Source organism: Triplophysa rosa, linkage group LG4, assembly GCF_024868665.1.
Source record: "Triplophysa rosa linkage group LG4, Trosa_1v2, whole genome shotgun sequence".
NCBI classification, from domain to species: Eukaryota; Metazoa; Chordata; class Actinopteri; order Cypriniformes; family Nemacheilidae; genus Triplophysa; species Triplophysa rosa.
Window position 1 is genome coordinate 9,676,644 of NC_079893.1, and position 18,380 is coordinate 9,695,023.

Genomic DNA, 18,380 nt, shown 5'->3' on the forward strand with positions numbered 1-18,380 from the left:
GCAACAATTAACTTATACTTCATGTATACAAAATGGCATTGATTTCTATACATTTATATTAACAATGAGCTTTATTAATAAAATTGTTTCAATTAGCATGTACTGGTGTTTTGCTTTGGTAACGAAATTGGTACCGAGAACCGTGGAATTTTACTGGTATTGGTACCGACTACTGAAATTTTGGTACCGTGACAACCAGAGGTGGGTAGTAACGCGCTACATTTACTTCGTTACATTTACTTGAGTAACATTTTGGAAAATACGTACTTTTTAAGTAAAATTAAAAGTGTGTACTTTAACTCTTACTTGAGTAAATTTCTAATAGAAAATCTGTACTTTTACTTCGTTACATAACTTACATTGCGTGACGTTCCTTCGTTCCTTCATTTTAAAATATGCTTTTTAAAACGCGTTGTTTATTTCAAGGTTGTCGTCTCTTTTACGGGCATTCCCGAGTGATCGATTCTTTTGAGTCGATTCTTTTGAAAGCATTAATTGAACAATGGGTAAAACCATTTGAATAGGCTAATGAATCAGTTCAAATGATTTGTTCAGTTCGCAGCACGATCTGAATCATCTGAAGCAGGATTACTCACTCCTCGTAGCGCGAAACTTAAGAACACGCAGAACACAAAGAGCGTTGGATGAAGTGGATATTAATCTATATCTATACAATCAAAACTGCAAATGTGTCATATTGTTTGCCAGCAATGATAAATGCCCGCCATATGCGCGCACCCGCGCGACCTGTTCGTCAGACACAGCAACATGCGCGTTACCTGTCAGACACAGAGACGTGGGCTTGCAGAAATATACATTTGAAGAACAGAAGGAAGAAAACTTGTTGATGGGCGTGTGGTTCACTGTTTACTGTTTGTTTACAAGTAAGAGCGTTTCACAACACACACGTGACACAACACGAGAAAACACGAGCTTTGTTCAAAAATGTGTATTTCATTTAAGAGAGCACTGCAGATGTTCTAGATCATCTTAGGAAATGCTCTGAGTTTAGTTCATGCTTTAGTTTGACATGGTCTATTATTCTAAATAAGTTGTGTAAACTACATTGACATCAGGACTAGATGAAATTTACAGAAATGCTTGTCTCTTCTGTGTTTGTCTATTCTTTAGTCTCTCTAGTATATTGCAAAGATATCTGTTTATGATAATTAAACATATTGATTAAAATGTAATATTAAAATATTGGCGTTAATATTAATTTTATGTAGTAGGCCTATATAATCAGATACAAAGTAACTAAGTAACTAGCTACTTGAGTAGTTATTTAATTGCATACTTTTTTACTTTTACTCAAGTAATTTTTAAAATAGTGACTTTTACTTTTACTTGAGTAACAATTTCTCTAGTTACTTGTACTTTTACTTGAGTAAAGATTTTGGCTACTCTACCCACCTCTGGTGACAACACTAGTGTCTACACTGGACGCCATGCGGTGTGACGCGACAAGACAAAAGACAATAGAACACAATAGAACCCATTTAAAATTTTGTCCACACTGGTCCGGTGTAGACACGGTGTTACTGTGCATTGTTGTATTGATATAAATGAAAATAATTAAAATGTAATCAATAATTTTGGAATAAATATTAAAAACCTTGTGTTTAAAAAAGGTGCATGCCTACATTTCTTATGTGTTTCAATGCTTAAAATAATGTCCATACTAGAATTTATGGTACTTATTTTAAACCCAGCATTGGGTCAAAAAGGAACAAATCCAGAAAATGTTTATATTCGACCCACCAATGGGTTAAAACAACCCAGCATAGGTTAATTACAACCCAACGGCTGAATTCTTCCCTTCTTGACCAAACGCTGGGTTGAAAATAACCCAGCATTTTTTAGAGTGTACAATTCATAAATATAGATTGAATATGGTCAAAGGGGATTCAAAATACCAATATATGAATTTTAGTCAAGCTAAATTGAAAAAGGGAAACAGAACAAACAAAATCATGTCACAAAAAATCGAAATCATTTCAAATGTGGCACAAGCCATCCTTGCAAAATTAGATCACCGCACTCACAATTATACACACATGCACACGATCAATGGATGGATAAATATAGAGGGCTTTAGAGAGCTGTTAGTAATTAGCTTTGATGATGAAGCTGGCCATGAAATACACAAAGCAATTTAGCTGGTTCCCAAACGGCTGTCGTCTCCACTGTCTCTCTCTCTCTCTCTCTCTCTCTCTCTCTCTCGCTTTATCACCGGCTTCCTGTCATTCCTGTCTCCCGTCCTTTCTCTCCGCAGATTGCCTTTCCAATCCACCATTTCCCCTGTTCACACTTATCTTCTCTCTCTCTGCCTCTCTGAGTCTCTTAATGGTGCTATTGTGAACACATCTCTACAGTAGACATTCTGTCTACGATCACAGGGTGGGTTTTCGACCCATCCAGGATGCTTGAAAATGAATAGCGCGTCGCGTAATTAATCACAATAGTCGGCAAGCGAGCCAGTGGAGAAGGTGATAGTTAACTTTAACTGTTCGGTTATTAAGACGAATGTGAATTAGAGGATGTAAATGAAATGCGTCGAGCTGTATTAAAAAACCCTGAAATCAAAATGTGGGTTTTGTGGCTTTGAATCGATGTCTGTAAGCTTTGAATCCATCTCTGTTTGAAACTCTTCATGAAAATGGATTACAAATATTCATGACTCATCATGCACTACAGAAATTGTTGGCCAATCAAATGCTCTCTGGAATGTTGTTTTTCCTAATATCAGCTACAACCAACTAGCAAGTTGCAAATAATTGTTTAGTTATTGTTCCAAATCTGTATACAGTAAATGTCTTTGTTCTGATGAACACAGAGAAAGATATATGGAAGAATGCTTGTAACTTGTTGTTGGCTAGAATTGGAACAACTTGAGGGTGAGTAACTGGTGACAGAATTTTTATTTTTGGGTAAACTGTCACTTTAACACAGAAAATAAAGTTTAAATTTTTTAAACATTGCTATTACAATTTCATAGGTTAAAGGCAGATTTTACACGTCTAGGGCCTTGAGAGCACAAACTATTTGCAAAGATCTGTCTGGGGAAGGACAGCGAGTCCCACAAAAGCTCTGTGGGGTTTCCATGCTAAGCAGTAGAAGATGAGCACCGCCAAACTACAGCATTTAGGACAAGATCTTACGTTTACACAATAAAAAACGGAAAAGTTTTTCCTCTGCGTTTTTGAAAAGTTTCACGTACACATGACAGCGTTATCAAAACGAACTGCATTTACGTGGATCCGGGATAAAGAATAAAAACAATGTATTATGCATGCCAGGCCAGTGGATGGCGATATTGCGCTGTAAAGAAACACTACATGCATGCGCGCATGGTTTTTGGAAAGCGCCGCCTTCAGAGTTTACACGGAAACGATAATGCAGTCGATTTCAAAAACTTGCTTTTTGAGATACGTTTTCAAAAGTTTGCGTTTTCAGTCCCCCAAAACGCTGTTTTCGTGTAAATGAACAGCTAAAACGCATAAAAAGTTTTCTGTTTTTAGTTGAAAACAGTCTCGTGTAAACAGCCTCTAGCCTCACAGACCAAGATCACATTGAAAATCCATTTAAATCAGCAAGAAAGTTCAAAGCGTTAACCTTAATAAAATATCAAAGTAACAGAGCTCATTCACTCATACAAACTCGCACGAACACAGCTTTCATTCACACCATTTGAAGAGAAGACAGATGGTGAAATGATGAGAGCGAGTGCGAATTCATTTCAGCTTTATAGTTCCAAACCTCTTAAAAGCAATTTAAGACTCATTTATATAGATGTTAAAACGTATCAACCCAGGAGAAATACAGAGAGAGGGAGAAAGAGAATTGTGCACATTCTGTAAAATTCCATTGGTCCTTACAAGTCCCAAGATTGAACACCATTTTTTCGAAGTGCAAATGAGAATGCTAAGAAGGGGATCCTGAAAAGCTTTTTATCGGATAATGGTTTAAATGTTTAGCATACACAGCTTATCATCTCTGTTACCCAGATAAGTCACTTGGAATTTTTAGTGAATGATCACAGTTTTTGGAAGAACAGTCCCTTTAATGCCAAGAAGTAGACTACACACTGTATGTTGAGACGAACTAGAGATTCCCTCTCAAGTGCTTTAATATTAAGTTATGGGTAACGTGTTTCCACCCTCTGGCTCCTCTCGATGACATAATTACTTAGTTTCATACGAAATCAGAGACTAGAGGCGATATTAAACACACATACACACGCTTTTCTACCCAGCATGCACAAGAGCAAACTCACAATTCTCCCAACATGACCAACCGAAGTAAACATTACACACGTCTTCACACATGTTAGCACACAGGAGAGAAGCAGTGAGTTATCTAAAAAGGGCCAGATAAACACCTGCCAGCTCTTGAACATCCCCAGCGGGCAATCGTCCCTTCATACAGTATTTGCACTGTTTTTCTCGCTTGCTCAAACTATTCCTTTTATATTTTACATTGACTGTTTTTTGCTGTCTTTCTATCGTTCCTTCCGTGAACCTTATTTCCTAGTACTCTTCAAAATGCTCTCAGTCTCGCTCGCCCTCTGGGTCTCTTCCTTAATCGCCTTATTATTAAACTCTCTACGCCATTGTTAGTTTCCAGTCACCTTCACGTTCAACTGCTCTCCCTATTTCGTTCCTCTCTTTCATTTTATGAGCCCTCTGATCAGTCTTGGGGAGTTGCTAACTGAGTGCACACTGTATAGTTTTTACAGCTGTTACTGTACGATATTGATACTGTACAATATAATCCCAGTGAGGTCTTTAGGTAAAATCCACAGCACAATGAGCAACAACAGCATTTTATGTCAGACTGTACAATGCACATTAAAGCCATGATTTGGTCCCATTTGCCCTGACTAAAGCCGGAAAATAATATATGTATATAGGTCACCATCTTGGTTAAAAATAAACAAAAATGTTATTAAGTTATTAAAGGTCCGGTTGAACGCGCAGTTTCTGCCAATCTCATGTTAATCTTGAGTACCTATAGAGTAAAACTGCATACTTCGTATCTTTGAAGAGTATTTAGTTTGATCACATTTATAAAAGATAGATACAGTTGTATGATTATTTCCGGAAAAATACGACCTCCTGGGGGTGTACGGGGGGAGGAACTAAATCACGAGCACACAATACATCATCGCATTGATCCACTATAAGTTTGTGTTGTTTACATTATGCACGTATGCGCCGATTGCCAACAAAACACAGACATATGACTTAACTGACCGTGTGCAGTTCATGTCCAGGATCTTTTAGTGCTGGGACCGCTCCATCTATCAATTTCAAACGATCTGCAAATCCAGCGTTATATCCACCGTTTATATAACATCCATCACTGAAATGCCGTGAACAAACAAACACATCTCAACTTCTCTCACTATCGCAAGAGTAACGAGCTGCTGCTGCAGGCCCACAGCGCAGCCAATCTTGACGCAGCGCAGCCAATCTTGATGGTAAGCGGGTCTTCCTATAGCTCGTCGGTTGACGCGTGGGCGGGCTATTTCTTTCGCCTTGCTGTGGGCGTGCTTTTCTGGGAGAATTGCCCAATAAGGGATCAAGAAAGGTTGTTACGTAACGGTTTGTCATGTTCTAAAAAAACTTTCAGAAATTTGTAAAAGTTCCCTCTGTAGTAAAAATCACGTTTTTGATGTTGTTTATATGTGTGGTGTTTTTAATATGCTTTCCGATAAACCATGTGCAAAATCATCATTTTAAACCACTGCGGAATATTTTCCCAATAAAACTGCAGTTTATTAAAGACAGTTTAAAAAATACAGTTTTAAACTGCCTCTGTTTATGACATCATAACCCTGTAACCAATCACGTTAACAGATTTGAGCCATAGAAGATATGTAAGGATGGCGCATAGACTCAGTCAGCAGTGAAATGATCGCTGCTTTTCAGCTTTGTTTCTGCAACATGTGCACATGCTGCTCACACAGCGAATGAGACATTTATGTACATACCTATAATCAATGGTCCAAGCTCATTTGAATGAATGGAGATGGGACTAATTTGCATATTCATGAATCCCCGTATACTAAATAAAGCAAGGGTGTAGAGTTTCTTTCAGAGTTTCATGACTCTCAAATCATTTTAAGGTATAAAGAAATTATTATTACAGGAAAAACCTTTACATATGCTATTTTAATGCTTAAAGATCAGTTTTAAGTGATACAATTATTGAACATAGTGGGACTTTAAAAACATCTCATTACTTTACCACAATTTGCAACACCAAGCTTACAATTAAGATTTATAAGTATATAAGAAACATCACGAATGTTTATGCTGTCACCCTAATTGATCTTCTTTTTATTTCTGCTACAACTAAATTATAAAATATGAAAAATTTAATTCATTTTTTTATTAATTTGTATTGTAGCTTGATTGTAGTAACTATTTCAAACAGGGAGATCGTAGCTTTCAATAGCTTTCTGTAGAATGACTGATTCTGCAGCATATTAGAAACTTCACACAGTCAAAACACTTTGACATTAAAAGCCCACTGCAATGCCTTGGAACGCGCAGAATTATTTGATATGTTGATGTATCGGGATCAGATTTGAGCCTCTGCAGGCCAATTCAGAAGGGAACGAGCAAATGTATCAGATGCAGAGGGATCGAGTGGGATTTGTGTTTTAGGGAAGTCAAATTAAACATTAATTATACACAATCTTATATCAAACGGTATCTTACTAGAATCTGCGTCTTATTCCACACACAGATTTACATAAATGCACATACAGTTGACAACTTTATGCAAAGGAGCAGTCATGTATAAAGAAAGCAACTCAGGAAAGGAGGAAGCAGGAAAGGCAAAAGAAAGATGAAAATTAGGCCTGTATGTTTCTTCTGTTCTTGTTGCTCTGAGGGGAGTAGTGTTTGGGGGGTTTTGTCTATAAGCCCATTAGGTCTGTTCTAGCTCTCTTTACAAGAAACATTCATATACAGTAGCACTGTTTCCAGGATATCCATCTTTTCATCAGTCATCTAAAATTGATTATATATAGATTAAAATAAATACCATAACCCTATGTTCTAAGAGCACCAAATACTGTCAATGTAGTCATTGTATGATAAGACAGAAATAAAACAAAGCAAGAGCACACGCTGTTATACAGAGAAGCCCATTTTCTTGATTTATTAAAAAGAACAGTAAAATGAGCCAGTTTGCAATTTAATTCTGTGGACATGCCAAAAAACCCATCTAATATAACTAATATAACCAGTATGAATAGTGTTCAAGAATTTAAGTGTGCATACTTTGTCATGTTACTGTACCAATAGGGTTATGAATTAGCATTGCATCTATAGATACATAGACAAAATAAAACCCCACCTCTGTCTAATTTCAGAAATACAAAATATCTATCCACAAAATAAAGAATTCCTCCCACACTCTCTATTTCTCTATAGTTGCCTAGAACATATTGTGCATATGTGTGTGTGTAACCATATAGGAAAACATGTGTGAATCAAAGGCATAAAGAGGGACGAGAGAGACTTCTAGTTAGTATGCTCAAAACATATCAGATGCTTTGCCTCATTATCTCCAGATCATAATTGCAGTTTTCAGTCAACTAGACGGTTTTCTTCTTCTCCTCTTTCTTCCTGCATCTCTCTTTCCTTGTAAGTCATACAGTAAATAGCCCTGGGGCCTGAAGGTTTATGGAATCATGCATGAATCCTTAAATACTCAATCCCTATTTATGCTTCTATTGTAATTAACTTGTGTTTAGCACAGAGGTGATGGTAAAAGACACAGGGTTAATGTACATGTGTTTTTGAATGTTATGATATACTTCTCTAAAACGCAAATTTAGAAGACACATTAAACAAACCACATTACTGTTTTTAGGTTATATAGATGTTTATTTAGGCTGCCACTTTTCTCACAGGTAAAAGTTCAAATTCAGTCACTGTGTTTATGTGATTGTGGTTATTTTTTCCTGGTATGAACTGTAAGCCGTGAAAAAAGCACAAGGTTGAATCAACCGTCTCCAAGGTGACGGGTGACTAAGTGCTTTTTTAGAGCTACACCACACTGACAGACCCACATCCTTCTCTCTCAACAGAAATACACACTGTCATACAAACCCCCGTCAATCGAAAACAGTGGATGTTAACCTTTTTGACACCAAGACAATATTCAAAGCCCCTCTGCCCTGCACTTGTTTCCCTGGCACTAAATGGCAAAAAGGACATTTTTAACATAGTGTAAAATGAAGCCACCCAGTTGTTTTGAGATTTGATTTAAGGTATCTAAAGAAAAAAATGCCTAATGAAGATTAGCATATGCCTCTGGTCTGTTATATGTTATATTGAAAAAAAAGAACTCAGTGAACACGTGACACTTTATAGGGAGTATGCGCCCAAATTAAGCAGGATTGTGCAAATTACGCATCTGTACGCAGGGACAGTGTTATTATACCGCAAGAGTGAGTGGGTGTGGAAATAAGCTTGCAGCAGGATGGAAAAAATTGAGTGAGAGTTCAGAGGTGCATTTTTACCACAGGAAGAAATGCAATATCAATGTATGTGCCATAGGCCCACATCATGGATTGCGTAGCTGTTTTTAGCATTTTAATTACGTTAATCATTTTATAATAGTGAGTCCATTTGCATGATTTCGCCTGAAGCACTTTTTCTGAAATTTAAAACACACTGCCCGTCCAAAAAAAAGTCACACACTAATATTTCGCTGCACCGCCTTTAGCTTTGATTACAACGTGCATTCACTGTGGCATCGTTTCGAAAAGCTTCTGAAATGTGACAACCTTTATTCCTGTCCAGAGTTGCATTCATTTTCGAGTCGGACAACTTCGCAAAGTCTTCTCCAGCACATTCCAAAGATTCTCAGTGGGGTTAAGGTGGTGGCCAATCCATGTGTGACAATGATGTCTCATGCTCCCTGAACCACTCTTCCACAATTTGAGCCTGATGAATCATGGCATTGTCATTTTGGAATGCCGTTGCCGTGCCATCAGGGAAGAAAAAAAATCCATTGATGGAATAACCTGGTAAATTTGTATATTCAGGTAATCAGTTGACCCCATTCTTTGGGCACATAACGTTGCTGAACCTAGACCTGACCAACTGCAGCAACCCCAGATCAAAGCACTGCCCAGGTGGTGACTTTTTTTTGGACGGGTGTATGTGTGATCTTATGCACCGAGATCATGTTAAAAGTGTATAGTGTGCATATAAGTGGTCATTCATAATGTCATTCAGTGTAAAAATCTTGTCACGCATATATTTACAACAAAAATCATTTTATGACATATTAAAAGATTAATTACTCTCACCCCAAATGCTAATTAGTTGTAATTTGCCACTATATCTGAGGTTTTGCCCATTTTGTCAATAAGAATTTTTTACTCATTTAAAGCACAATAAAATGTATTATTCTCCCTTATTCTTTTATATATTTTAATACGTACAAGTCAGAATAAGCATGTTGTTTGAATTTGTACCTAAATGTTCAATGACAATGTAACATTATTTCAACCAACTTATGACATTTTATTCTCCAAAAACTTATTTGAAAACCATAAAGTAGACATTTTACTTACATTTAATGTGCTTTCTATGGACATAAAATCACTTTTGTAAATGAATTTTCATGGGGACGTCTTAACGTCTTTTGCCCATATACTAAACTTGCTTGTCTTTCTGCTGTCCTGTGGCAAACACGTACACAAAAACTACATGCAAAAGGCTGTTTTGACTTTTCTTGTAATCTTTCAAACTCCCACATATTTGAATGACAGCTCTTCATCATGCTGAACTTCTCAGAAGGAAAGTTTATGTATACATACTGAAACAAACGCGTTTGCACACGTTGCGTCATAATCATTCTGCTGCGCTGAAACATCAAACGCGAGACAGATAAAGGCTTCACGAGTCATTATGAAAAAGCAAAATGAACATAAATTGAATCGTCCTTTCACGCGGAGGTAACGCCACACCCCGCTAATCATAAAGAGCCGCGATACACAACACGTCCGATAAAACACACGCACACACCCACTGTTCTCAATTCAGCTATACATTCCTTAACAGGAAGTTTGGTACGATTTATTAAACTGCGCTTTATGGTTTATTGTGCACTATACAATGTAATGCGTACACCTTGTGTCGTGCACAAACAATGTGACAATATGATTAAATACCTCTAACAACAGCAAGGGGTACAGTGATATAGTCTGCTATGCATTTAATTATCGATTATATTTTTTAAAAATGCTGGAAGTGTCTAAAAGTTAAAAACGTATTGAAATAAAAAATAATAATCTCTCATCCAGTTAATATTGTGAAGACACCATATGCGCTGTTTATCACATAGACAACGTGAGGAAACAAACGGGCTCGCGATAACAGTTTTGTCATAATAGAGAGCAGCTGGCAATGTATCTGGTGTGAAGTGGTACCAGTTAGGTACAAGCGCCCTGCTGTATTCGACTAGTAACGCTTTCCCATACCTGCAGGAGCTGGAGTCAGAGTCCACGTTGTGGTTATTGTTTTCATCGTCTCCCGGGCCAGGAGCTTCTGGTACATGCGTGGACGGCGGCTCCCGCTGCTGCTGCTGCTGCTGCTGAAGCGGCTCCAGGCTCTCGCTGGAGCGGGAGTGAGCAGGAAAGACCCACGGCGCCGGCGAGGGGCTCCGGCACTCCTGCTGGCTCATGGACCGAGGGCACGCGGAGGCGCCCAGCACCAGCACAGTGGACAGCCCGTTGTTCGAAACCGAGTCCCCAAACTTTCGATTGTTGTTGATGTTGGAAGAAGAGTTACCGTTACTCGAGCTGGCACCGGCGGCGGGACTAGAGCTACCACAGCCGCCGAGGGAGGGCTGGTCACCGCCGGATGATGATCCCCCCGTCCCCCGGCTGCCGCTGAACAGATCTCCCGAAGGCTGATTACCAGGGGGAGATGTTGGGTGGCCGAACCATCGCCATCGGATACGCAAGATCTGTTTAACGTCAAAGTCCTTCCTGGGATTCGACATTCCCGATACTCCGGTAACTGGAGACGCGGGGACGGAACGATGAGCCTCGTGATCCGTAATTGTCTTGGTAACGGCGCACGCGAGCGCTGCTGGCGAAAACCACGGAGACGACGAGTGAGAGGGAAATACACCTCTCTCTCTCTCTCTCTCTCTCTCTCTCTCTCTCTCTCTGTCATATCCACGTATAGGCTGTGCGGTAAAACCTTTAATGACACTTTTCTTTGACCTATTTTTTCCTACGTGCATGGATAAAGAAATCTATATGTTCCCAGTTGAAAATAGCAATACATATTCTAATGGTTTCCATAACAAATACCATTATGAACCATTACAGACAAATTACATAATTCCATTTAAACCGATACAACACACAAAGAATTCATTATAATTCTGGGACAGTATCTACTGGTTTTTAGGGTTCAAAAACTGAAAAAATCAGTCATAAAGGAGTTGTAATGAATACACAGCATCAGCGACTTGTCATTGAAAAGAAAGCTTATGAGCTTATGTTGCAGCATCACTTCTCAACACCCACTCAGGTTTCAAAGTAGCCAATTTGTACCACAAACCACGAAACAAGGTTCCATGACAAACTTGGCAATGGCATGGCAATTTTTCTTTTTTTAGGGGTTAAAGGCACACACACCTCCAACATTAGCAGATGTAAAACTCACTTACTCAATGGAAATACAAACCAGACAACCACTCTCCGCAATCAATTTCACACAAAAGCTCAATATCCCTTATACACGCATTTGTCAATACCACAATAGTACACTTCCACAGGAAATAGATATGAAATCTGAAAGATGGGAGGAGAGGAGATATTAATAGGAGGAGAATGAAAGCGGACAAAGAAATCAACTTTGAAGTGTGAAAGAGATAGAGAGGAGTTTAAAAAGTGAAAATAGACTATGTAAAGATGTTCATGTGGCCCACAGAGACAAAGCTTTGGAACAGTGTACAGTTTGTAAACTGAAGCGGTTTTCTAACCCATATAACACTGAAAAGAGAGAAGGAGAGAGAAAGATTAAGGAAAATTTTGTTCTATATTTTGAGTTGCCCTTTGGGAATGAACCTGTTTTTAATTTAGGTTGTGTCTTAGAGTGAATTTGATGCCAGAAAGGCTAAATTATTCACAGTAGGACCGGCCTGGAGTTTTGGCTTAGTTCAGTCCATGTAAACCACAACAGAGATGTGGGATTTCTGACTGCTTTTGTAACATTTTTCACAGATGTTGGCTTTAAGGGCACATAAAATAAACACGGCCAGATCCACGTGTTCAGTGTGCCATTGACAATCAGTAAAATAGTGGCGCTGGGAACAGTTTTCTTTCACTTGAATAATTCTAATCTATTCCAGATAATCACTGGTTCCAAGAAGAATTATTCTCTTTGGTGAAACCAAATACAAACCACATGCTGCTACGGAGGCAGATTTTATAGCGTCTAACCCATAATGCTTCCTAAATATAGTTCTTGCCTAAAATAAGCATTTTCACCTCAGGATGTGCAGGTTAAAGAAACAGTTTTACCAAAACAAAATTTGTGTACATTACTTATTTACTTACCCTCGTGATGTATCTGTGGTACCAAAAGTTAGATATACAGGATGACATGAGGGTGAGTAAATAATGTCAAACTATTTCTTCAAATAAATACTTTGTATACAATTTTGTAACTGGAACGAATTTTAATGTGTTTTTTTGTTCCCTGACAGAAATGCTGCATGCATGACAGCTTGAATGGAGACCGCAATGAGAGAAAACACAGGTCTCAGGTCAGTAGCCATACTGGCTGAGGGAGACTGCTGCAGTATCCAGTGGTGACCCTGTGATGGTCAATGCTTTATTTCACACTGATATAGGAGTGAAGAAAACAAGGATGACAGGAGTGCTAACCTCTATACGTGTTGTAATAAATACACAAGCACACAGACACCCTGTTGTCACAGAGCGTTATGGGTAGTGCCGCTGCACGTACCATCATGGAATTATAGGAAGGATGATTAAGCAATTTGTTCTTTATGGGCCCTACTTATTTTCTCAAGGTTAATCCAATCCTTTCCCCTCTCTCTTTGTCAGCTCATTCTCTGTCCTTCATAATTTCATTCCTGCATGTACATCAAAACTGCCCAGTAAATATATCACACAAGAAGGTGCTGAGAAGACTCTAGATCTGAAGTAAGGGTATTGCTCTTAATTATTCTTGCGAGTTTTGCGCTCATACATAGGTACAGTTCTAAATTTTAAATTCTTGCAAATATTTATTTAGCAAACAAATTTATTAGCAAACAAATACTTTTGTCTTTCTTTCAGACAGTAATTTTGTAACCAGCATGAGTGAATCCAGTTGAAACTGTTGTAAAACCACCCATTCTACAAGTACGTGAATGATGCCTCAACTGTGCTTGTCAAGCATGTTTTTAATCCAGGAAAAACACAGCTCTCCGATTTACCTGTATGTGATTGTTGGGCAGATGGTGTTTATTGATGGCGATGTTGACATGCGGTTCAACACTAAATGCAACGTCTGCTGTATGTTTGTCTTTGGGTGGAAGTGTCTGTTTTCGACATCTGCACGTTGCAGAGGATCACATTCTCTTTGTTCATGCATTGTGCATGGTCATATGAACTTTAGATTATATTCCATTTATATTGACACAAAAATGTATCGATTATATTTGATTAAAATTACTTATATAAACCTTACTAAAATAAACATGAATTTAAAACTGGCTTCTTACAATTAACCCGCTATATTTATATTTGATAAACAAGATTCATATATGAATCCTTAAAGGGATAGTTCACTAAAAAATGAAAATGTTGACATTATTTACACACCCTTCAGTTGTTTCAAACCTGTATGAATGATTTTGTTCTGCTAAACACAGAGAAAGATATTTGGAAGAATGTTTGTAACCAAACAGATCTGGGTCACCATTGACTACCATAGTAAGAAAATTTGCTGCATACATTTTTTGTTCTGTTGAACACAAAAGAAGATATTTTGAAGAATGTAGGAAAGTAAACAGTTCTTGGGAACCATTGACTAGCATTGTCAAGTTTTCAAATATGGTAGTCAATGGTGCCCCAGATTTGTTAAACCAAGTATTAGCTAAATGCTATTTTTATAGTGGCAAATGGCAAATAAGTATCTTCCAAAACAACTATATAAATGTAAATCAGCATGAACGCATTAAACTGTTCTAGACAAGTGGCTGTGAAAAGAAACATAACCTAAATTGTCATGCATGGCTTGTTTTCTGGAAGGTTTGTAAGGGACTGTTCTTTGTAAAACTGTTTTGAACTGTATATAGCATTGATGCATAGCAAAAACACTATACACATTCAGTCAACCAAGTCAAGTAGCTCCCCCTGGAAAACCTACAGATCATCTTATTAAATACCCTATAAGAGCCATCAGAGGTGGAAATTTCCCTCATTTTCAGAAACAAATTTGCACCTTCTACTAGATGATGTATACATAAGCATCACTGAAATAAGGGCAAACATGCACACTTGAATGAAAATGTTAAGTAGTTGAATGAATTCACTATTTAAAATGCATACATGCCCAATCGCAATCATTTGAATAATTGAATAATTGCGGCCTTGTGCAACAGAAAATGTACACAAACATCTCTGTTATTTTATTAAAATTCAGTATATCATCTGCTTTCCGCAGGTAGCGTAATGTTAATTGGGGTAGGCTTGGAACTGAATTGAATAAAAATGCCTCAATATTAATTCTAACAGGGCACTGTTATTTTCGGCAGGTTGATCACTTAAACTGCTTTGCGAAGATTAGCTATTAAGACTCAAGTTTACATGCTGAAATAGCTACTGTTTAGTGAATTTTCCTCTATATATATAATTTCCTAGAACACATACATATACACACACTGAGTTTGTGATGTAAACAGCTTGCAGCCAAACTAACCCAAGGGAACATTTGATTGGCCAAGCAAGTAATTACCTACCCTTGATCTATTTCTTTCCCTCTTTCAGTCCATTATCCTACATCTACAGGAATGTGTTAAAATCAAACTGGCTGGTCAGTTCTAGTAGAACATACAGTACATGTGAGGATTTTAACATCTTACAGTTGTTACTGTAATCTTTGACATACATGAAATGTAACACATTAAACACATACAGTAGATAGTTTCATCAGACGCACACACCTGGCCCCAAGTTAACTTCCTGTCTTTGTTTGATTATATATAACAATTAATTGTATATTTAATTTACATTCATATTGATTTATGTTAATATTTTATTGTATATTAATTGTATTAAATTAAATTAAACTGCTCAACAGTTATTGATTATTTGAGGGGGTCTACAGGAAGTTACGTTTTGGCCACATAACGTTTGTTTGTGTTGTTGCCGCTGAAACCATCTATGTAAGTCACAACCTCACCCTCTAGCTGCTAGACAAAAAAATAAAACCTACTAAAATAAAAGAGAACCAACAGGCATAAAAGTCAAGGTGGTTTCATCCTCAGAGATTTCCATTCCCCCTCTTTCTTTTTGTTTCATTGGTTCTAAAAAGAGAGCCCGAGGCCTAATGACAGTTAACATCTGAAAGTCACATTGAACTGAATTGTTTGGATGTACAGAGGCAAAATACTCTTGAAACACGCCACTTACAGCTCACTAGATTTGGAGGTAAAGAGATGTTTGGAGCTTTGGTTCCCAGGTTATGTAATAATACAATTTGCCTACTACAGGTGGGCTGTATCCATAATTTAAAAACACACCCTGACCTGAAACACATAATAATTAACACCTACTTCCACCCTGACATTCAATGTAATCTCATCCCGAAACCTAAAGCCAAAGCGAGCTGAGAGGTTAGATGTCCTTTTGCTTTGATGTACAGTACATCTACAACTGCAATGGAAGGAAATGTGCTGCATTCCTAAAGAGAATACACCACACGCACCTGGAATATATTTTCTTGAATCATGGATCATTATGGTCATACAGCACCATACATACACACAGCGATGATCATCTGTCCAGATGTGTGCACTTTCCTGCATTTCAAAAAGCTCTACACATACGCAAACATCTTACTATTCAGACTGTGTCGATCTTTAAAAAGCATTTTTCCTGCTCTAGTGCGTTCAAATTTCCTCTCCTGCCATTGGTTAAAATGATTAGACAGATTCAGCCGTACACAATTAATTTACTCCAAACTCATCAACCTAAATATCACCAGGTTCCTTTTGCACATAAGCAATGACATTTTCAAGCACCGTTCATCCTAGCTTTCACTGGTTTTAATATCTGTTAATTCACACACTTCCTCCCCCACCTCTCTCTATCTAATGTTGGAGAGGAACAGAGCAGGACTTGGATGCAGATAGAGGTGATACAGGGGTAAATCAGCCGGGTTTAGATGTCAATGGAGATGAACAGAATGAGTGGAGGAGCAGATTTAATCTCGTCTGAAATAAACCATCACAGGCCCAAGGTTAAGAAACTGGACACATCTGGCTGGCAGACCACCTCAAGAAACAATATCCATGTTTTTCCTCACACAACAAAGAGGATATGTGTTATAACTCAAGCCCACGGCCTTCATTTAAGGAAAAACTAAATGGGTCAGCATACCAGTCCAAAAATTCAAGCCTATAATTTACTAACAAAAAATACCATGGAATTACCATGGTTATTTGGAAATGGTACCATGGTAATGTAAGGGGTGTCTTCATATGGATTTTTTTGCATGTGCCATAATACTATGGTATTTTGGGTATTTAAGACCTACCGTAGCGTAAATTACATTGTAAAAATTGTAATTCATATAACAGCATGGTATTTTTAAAATTCATGGTATTTTACAAATAAGTAAACAAATTGGTAAACATGGTCATTCGGTACCATGGTAAATGTCAAGGTAACAGAGTACCACCATCTGATGCCATTCATAGTACCACCCCAAGACCTTTTGATCATTTGTAAACAGCTGTATTTAAGGGTACTCGTGTATGTGTGTGTGTTTGCTAGACAGGTTTCCTAAGGGACAGATTTGTATGTGATGAGACGCATAAAGATTTAATTGATGGTGTTTTATGGTATTGATAAACTGTACACACAGGAGCAGAACTGGAACACACATTCGGACCCTGGAGATCAGGAGATCTTTACAACATTTGCTTTCCATCAAAGAGGACATAAACAGAACAGAAATAAATAAGCTCTAAACCTTTCCAGGCCCTTAAGACCTGGGGCGTCTACTTGAGATAATAAAGCACATCATGAATTATTGAATTCTTCAAATACCTCTCTCTCAAATATAAACAAATAAATAAATCAGTACTGACCTGGTCGGGTCAATTCACACACGTTTTCTTTACGAGTCTCTGGAAGGTTTATCGTTTTAGGATCATAAAAAGTGCTGAAGCCCAAAGTTGTAAATAAACATTTAGGTTTTCCTCTTCTACAGCCATGAGAGAAACACACACACACATACAAAAAAGACAAGAATAACTCGTACACCTGGGGTCTGACCTGCATACACACCAATGTGTCACTGCATTGCTAAATACATGAGACAAGCATGTGTGTGTGTGTGTGTGTGCGCGTGTGCGTGTGGGGGGGAAGGGTAAACCCTACGGTATGGGGACAAAATGTCCCCACAAAGATGGCAATATCCAAAATTTTTGTCCTTGTGGGGACATTTTTTGTCCCCATGAGGAAACGAGCTTATAAATCATACAGAATTAACTTTTTTGAAAATCTAAAAGAGCAGAAAGTTTTGTGTGATTGTTAGGTTTAGGGGGTGGGTTAGGGGTAGGGAATAGGATTAACAGTTTGTACAGTATAAAAACCATTGTGTCTATGGAATGTCCCCATAAAACATGGAAACCAACATGTGTGTGCGTGCGTGCGTGCGCGTGCGTGTGTGTGTGTGTGTAAAGTGACAAACGGAAAGCAAGAGAAGAGAGATTCGGGCAGGTATGTGCTGACTTGGCAGGTCAATCTCATTGTCCCCACACTTTCCATTGCTCAGTGTCTCTAACCTACTTTCTCTATTCAATTCCTTCATTTCTATTAGTTTATCTCTCTATTTCTCTGCCTTTATAGATGCAGAGTATTGAATTCCATATATTTGCTCTGTTCCAAAAAACCTATTGGGGCAGCCAATGTGAATATATTGCATGTGGGCAATTCCATGCAAATGTCAACCTCAAGATGAATAAATCAGGTTTTCACCGTACTGATAGATCAGATGTCAATATTTGGTGGTTTAAATACCCATGTGAAGATATTTTGAGAAATGTCATGGTTGGGCAGTGTTGTTTGGTTACCAGCATTCTTCAAAATA

At 38.0% G+C, this 18,380-nt stretch overlaps 1 protein-coding gene across 2 annotated transcripts in view; it reads right to left on the bottom strand.

The window, feature by feature from the left end:
• Positions 1–18,380, bottom strand: part of klhl5 (kelch-like family member 5) — a 53,453-nt gene that overhangs the window by 27,484 nt on the left and 7,589 nt on the right. Inside the window, exon 1 of one of the 2 annotated variants that reach the window (XM_057331166.1) lies at positions 10,514–11,155. The exons of the other annotated variant lie outside the window; for it this stretch is intronic. Coding sequence (XP_057187149.1) covers positions 10,514–11,037 — 524 coding nt within the window. The 5' untranslated portion in view covers positions 11,038–11,155. Of the gene's footprint in view, positions 1–10,513; positions 11,156–18,380 lie in introns of those variants that run through there. 2 annotated transcript variants of the gene reach the window in all.